Genomic DNA, 6,222 nt, shown 5'->3' on the forward strand with positions numbered 1-6,222 from the left:
ACCAAACATTTTTTGTTCTTGAGTCGGTAATTTGTGGGTTCGAATAAATAATGGGTGTACATTTTTTTCTGGAGGGTTTTTTTCTTAGAATAGATATTCTTTTTAAACTATTAGCAAGCACAAGCAGAGTGCACTTCACGATGAATAACTTAATACTTTAGTAAAGAGTGCCTGATATATTATTTCAGGCATTTTAATTTTAAGCCAATTTTAAAGGTGGGGGTGATCAATTTTCATTTGATTTTATCTACCAATATCTACTACAGTTTGTTACAATTCCAGGAACAATAATAATAATAAGAATAATAAACAAACAAACCTTGAAACACACAAAAGCAGTGTCAAGGTAAAAAAAAAAAAAAAAAAAAAAAAAAAAAACTCACCTGGGGAGGTTTCGTTTCAACAGATGATCAGGCAACTAGGAATTTTAATTGTGTAAAGGTCGTGAATGCTTGTCACAGATGTCGTTCCCCACTTAATATACTACGCTAAATTTAATGACTTGACTTGGACTCGAACCACCAACCTCGAGATCCAAAGTCCACCTTTAGAGCAAAGAGTATTTAGCGGAAGAAACGAATTGAAGAGAGGATCCCTCGCACAACTCAGTGGCCGAGGGGTCACACCTAAGTGTGAAACCCACTAGGCCACGCAGTTTGAAAGCTAAAGCTACTCTAATCTTACCTGGTAATATATCCCGATGTATTGAGAATATAACACGGGATGCTTTGGTCTTGGACAGGACCATAGGTTTATCTAGGATTGACTTGGCGACAGGAATGTTATTGTTGTTTTCAGTATCATCATCCTCATCTAAATCTTCATTATCATTCTCTTTAATCTTATCTGGTAATATACCACGATGAATTGAGAATATAACACGGGATGCTTTGCTCTTAGACAGGACCATAGGTTTATCTAGGATTGACTTGGCGACAGGAATGTTATTGTTGTTTTCAGTATCATCATCTAAATCTTCATCATTATTCTCTTTAATCTTACCTGGTAATATATCACGATGTATTGAGAATATAACACGGGATGCTTTGGTCTTGGACAGGACCATAGGTTTATCCAGGATTGACTTGGCGACAGGAATGTTATTGTTGTTTTCAGCTTCATCATCCTCATCTAAATCTTCATTATCGTTCTCTTCATTTTCTTCTTCAATCTCTTCGTCTTCGTCATCTTGGCTGGTGGAATTGGCTTGTCTGTTATACAAAGAACAATCATTCTTCTACTCGTTACACTCTGAAATTGCCTAGATTATGTAGGCATGATGATATTGATGATAATCTTAAATGACTTTAGTAAATTTATTTATTGCAGAAACCTATTTCTAATGGTCAAATTGTGTGCCCAGTCACTGACCTTGGCATTTATGCGGTGAAGTTAGGTGTTAAGTCTCTATTAAATCTTTATTCTTCGTCTTCTATTCTTCCTTTTTTTCTTTTTTTCACTTCGCCTGTTCACTTTAACCAAAACATTCCTTTACTTGGAAGGTAGACGGTGGGAAGACAGACTACTAGTTTGGTCAATGCTTATTACTTAGATACGTACTCAGATTCTTCATCTTCCACAGAAGGAGCAGGAGGCAGGACCTCCTTCGCGTTCTCATCCTCATACGGCATTTATGCAGTGAAGTTAGGTGTTAAGTCTCTATTAAATCTTTATTCTTCGTCCTCTATTCTTCCTTTTTTCTTTTTTTCACTTCGCCTGTTCACTTTAACCAAGACACTCTTTTACTTGGAAGGTAGATGGTGGGAAGAGAGACTACTAGTTTGGTCAATGCTTATTACTTAGATACGTACTCAGATTCTTCATCTTCCACAAAAGGAGCAGGAGGCAGGACCTCCTTCGCGTTCTCATCCTCATACGCCTTATGCAGATCAAAGTGAAAAGCGTCCAGAAGGCCCGACACACGCGACCTAGCGCTTACCAGACAAGCTTCTTACCTTGAATGCTGCCAGGACCAGTTCATAGTTATCCCCCTTGCCCATGCCTTGGGCAGCATACTTGTGCAGCAAAGCAAACACATTGGCCGTCACAGAACTCAGACACTCTTTGATAGACGGCAAATCCTTCTTGATTAACCACGTCAGACATTGCAGAGACAGGGTGTTCAGCTGGAAACAAGAAATAGACAGAATTAGCCAACTACATTTCACTAACAATAAAAAAGAATTAAAAATGAAATCATGAATTTTTTTTGGTAAAGCAGAGAGCTTCTTCACAACTTTAGTGGGTATTACGGCATTACCAAGAGCTTCCTTCGGCATTACCAAGAGCGCTACCCGAATAAAGTAGCTTCTGAACTGCTCCAACGAGGCTAGAACTCCAAGCACAGAGCTGAAAAAACGTCGACCATGCCAGGAATTGAACCCGGGACCTCCGGCGTGCAAGCCTTTTGTGATACCCACTCGGCCGTGGAGGTTGCTGCCCCCGAGTTTTAGTATAAATAAATAGTGGGTAATTTAAACCCTCACCTTAACGTGTTCAGAAGTGAGGCACTTGGCCATCAGAGGTACTACAGGGTCCAAATGTCCTCGCACATCTTCTTCTTCTCGTCTCAGTCGTTCCCTCTTCAGCAGGACCTGGTATACACGCAGTCCGAACTCTACAATGATGTTTGCATTCGTGACGGCCGCCGTTTTCTTCTCCGTGGAGCGCCGTTTTCGAGGTTCTAAGGGGAAGAGGGATTTTTTATTTGTGAGAGGAAAAAATCTGCTTTGTAGGGGGAAAAAGATAAACTGAATACAATACGCTGGTCCCGAAATCGAAGAGAGAATCGAACCCGCGGAATAGCGCTTACAAGGCAGACGCGCTACCAACCAAGCTAACTAGACTGGCTGGTCAAATTATTAAACAATGTTGAGGTTCAAATTAAAGAGCTCCCTGGGTTGAACCCACACCCTCCTGTTTTCCAGGCGAGCGTGTTGACCACTACACCACCGAAGAAGATACCTCACACTCTTACCTTTAGGTATAATAAAGCTGTCGGGTTTCTCGGGTACGAGCAGTTTGCTTTTCTTCTCCTCCTTGGGAGGTGGCGCTAACGCTGCTATACTCTGGGACACCACACCGTACGCAAAGGTCAACAGAGACGTGATAGACACGAACTTGTTATCCGCCAAACCTAGAGCAATGTGGCGTAGACATTCGGAAGCTTTGAACACGAGCTTGTGCGAGAGAGAACTAGAGAGGACCTGGGGAGATGGAAAAAGAGTCATTAATAAAAATTAGTTATGCTAACCTAGCGTAGCTTGGAGGGTAGCGCGACTGTGCTGTAAGAGCTGGTTTGCGGGGTCGATTCCTGCCCGGGGCAGATTTTATTCTAAACAGATGAGGTTCGTTTTCGGCACAGCTGACTTTCTCCTATCCTGTCCCTTTCTGACTTCGCTTTCGGAACGATAAGACCTCTGTTGTTACAGTAAGCCAGCGGTGCACAAACTCACTACCGCGGGCCACAGTGTCTCAAATTGTTAAAAGTAGGCCTCGTCCCCCCTGCCCAGATATACACGTATATTATACACACCTATTACCTAAATCTATAATGTAGACTTCAAGGAATTGCATTCAATTTGCATTGATCTCTCCGATTTTTCTAGTACGTAAGTATCGCGGGAAAAGGTGAGTTGGTTCCCAAAAAAAAAGGTCCATTTTTGTCACGTATGAATTGGTTCCCCTTCAAAAATTTCATGTACGAATTGGTTCCCCTTGGAAAAAGGTATTAATTGGTTCCGACATTAAAAAATGACAAAAAAGTGTAAATTAGTTGGTCTGTGCATATTGTGTCTAATGAGGACTAAGTCATTTGAATCCAGAGTTTCCATGTCATCTTTCTTCAACTCAGTACAAATCAACTTGGCTGGTCTGGATGAGATATCAGTCATTGCTTTTCTCTTCAACGAATTACTCAGTTTTATAGCACATTTACAACCCCTTTTAGTACATGCCCACCTCTGAATATTATCTGAGGAAAAAAATCATTTAATATAATTATTATAACTTCCTGATCAGGGCAGGTATCAGGGAACCAATTCATACAAACCTTTTTCCAACAAACAGGATAGTAGGAAGACAGTCGTTCCGAGAACGAACCTTATCCCTTCAGGATAAAATCCGCCCCGGGCGGGAATCGAACCCGCGGAATGGCGCTTACAAGGCAGACGCGCTACCAACCAAGCTAACTAGACTGGCTGGTCAAATTATTAAACAATGTTGAGGTTCAAATTAAAGAGCTCCCTGGGTTGAACCCACACCCTCCTGTTTACCAGGCGAGCGTGTTGACCACTACACCACCGAAGAAGATACCTCACACTCTTACCTTTAGGTATAATAAAGCTGTCGGGTTTCTCGGGTACGAGCAGTTTGCTTTTCTTCTCCTCCTTGGGAGGTGGCGCTAACGCTGCTATACTCTGGGAGACCACACCGTACGCAAAGGTCAACAGAGACGTGATAGAGACGAACTTGTTATCCGCCAAACCCAGAGCAATGTGGCGTAGACATTCGGAAGCTTTGAACACGAGCTTGTGTGAGAGAGAACTGGAGAGGACCTGGGGAGATGGAAAAAGAGGGTGAGAAGATACGAGTTATATTCCAATAGTAAAAAAAAAATCTCAAATTCTTTGTGGTAAATCAGAGCTTTTCCACAACCTTTGTGGATATCACAGCAACTCCTAAGTGCCTCCTTTGCAATAAATTTGAATATTTCAATAATCTTTTTACAATGCTGCCACTGGCCGCTACTCGATTAAAGTAGCTACTCAGTTGTCCTCACAAAGCTGAGTGCACCCGAACTCCAAGCACAGAGTCGAAAAAAACTTAAGACTCTGCCGGGAATCGAACCCATGACCTTCAGCGTGCAAGCCTAATGTGATACCCACTTGGCCACGGAGGTTGCTTATATTCCAATAGTGTTCATTTTGTATCAGGTTTAGGACCAATCCCTGCTGATATCTCAAAAGCTGACCAGAGATGTTATAATCCATACCAGTCTATGTCTACATTTTGTTCTTTTTTATATAAGAAAAGTACAAATTCGCATACTTACGTCCTTAGCAGGCATGACTAGGTTTAGTAGATATTTCTCGGATACATACTGGGCTAGAATACCAAATGCATCGTAACTCTTCTGAGATCTGGCTTCGGCTACTTTGGACTGAATTTTGGCTACGTCCTTCTCTTCAGCCGTCTCACCGAATAGATCTTCGGAAAATACCTGGGAAATAAATAAGAGGGGGTTACTTCAATTAAATTACTGTTATTAGGATAAAGAAAATATGATTAGTAAAAACACTAAAAACCTCTACCTACCTGAGCATAGCACGGGATCGCCTGTGTAGTTGTACGTGTAGTATGGTTTCAAACATGTCCATTTCTAAATCTGATGAGCAGGAGAACTGATGCAGATCCGTTAGTACTGGATGTAAACCGGGGGGACATTCCCTTACCTGACGGGAAATAGGGATAGGGGAAAATGAGCTTTACTTGTATGACCTAATGGCCAAGTTCCTCCCAACCTTTGAAAACAACAACTTCTTTAATGCATTAGTAGAGGATAAATCCCATAAGGGCTCCGTCAACAGTTCTATTCTTGCCCAGGGCGAACATTATAGCCCACAGCTAACAGGTAAGGTTCACTCTCGGACCGATTGGCTTTCTTCGATCACGTCCTTTTTCTCTCGTCGATTTCGGGACGATAAGTAGTTATTGTTCCCTCCATTGAACAAGTAAACCTCTTTAGAAAACACTTGCGAATAACAACCTAAAACACTGATTAATTTAAGGAAAATCTTGATTTTTGTGAGATAAATAAGTATAATTTAAGGAAAATCTTGATTTTTGTGAGATAAATAAGTAATCTCAGATTGTCAATTTCGAACCTTTTCAAATTATGAATAAATAGACAGTTAGGGCTGCCTGGAAAAGACTGACAAGAAACGCCGACCCTATTTAAATAGGAAAAGGCTAGGAAGAAGAAGAAGAAGAAGAAAATTCAAATTGATTAATTAACCCCGTTCCACTCACCATATAGCCAAGCAGCATAATACTGTCCTCCTTGAAGTCGGTCTTCTTACACTGCAGATTGTTTCGTATGAGGGACAGAATAGTATTCTGGACTATGTAGTCCTTGTTGCGGGCATCGTCCTTATAGAGACGACACAAGTGTGGACACGACTTTTGCAGACAATAGCTGGAGGAGGTGCGCATGGAAATGTC

At 41.4% G+C, this 6,222-nt stretch overlaps 1 protein-coding gene across 1 annotated transcript in view; it reads right to left on the reverse strand.

Moving 5' to 3' along the window:
- Nucleotides 1–547: 547 nt before the first annotated feature.
- LOC103517205 (small subunit processome component 20 homolog) overlaps nt 548–6,222 on the reverse strand; it is a 10,512-nt gene continuing 4,837 nt past the window's right edge. Inside the window, exons 7-8 of the mRNA XM_026829389.1 lie at nt 1,812–1,922; nt 548–1,211 (exon numbers count right to left, since the gene is read on the reverse strand). Of these exons, the coding sequence (XP_026685190.1) occupies nt 548–1,211; nt 1,812–1,922 (775 nt within the window). The remainder of the gene's footprint in view (nt 1,212–1,811; nt 1,923–6,222) is intronic.

This window comes from Diaphorina citri, unplaced genomic scaffold, assembly GCF_000475195.1.
Source record: "Diaphorina citri unplaced genomic scaffold, Diaci psyllid genome assembly version 1.1 scaffold1780, whole genome shotgun sequence".
Lineage (NCBI taxonomy): Eukaryota > Metazoa > Arthropoda > Insecta > Hemiptera > Psyllidae > Diaphorina > Diaphorina citri.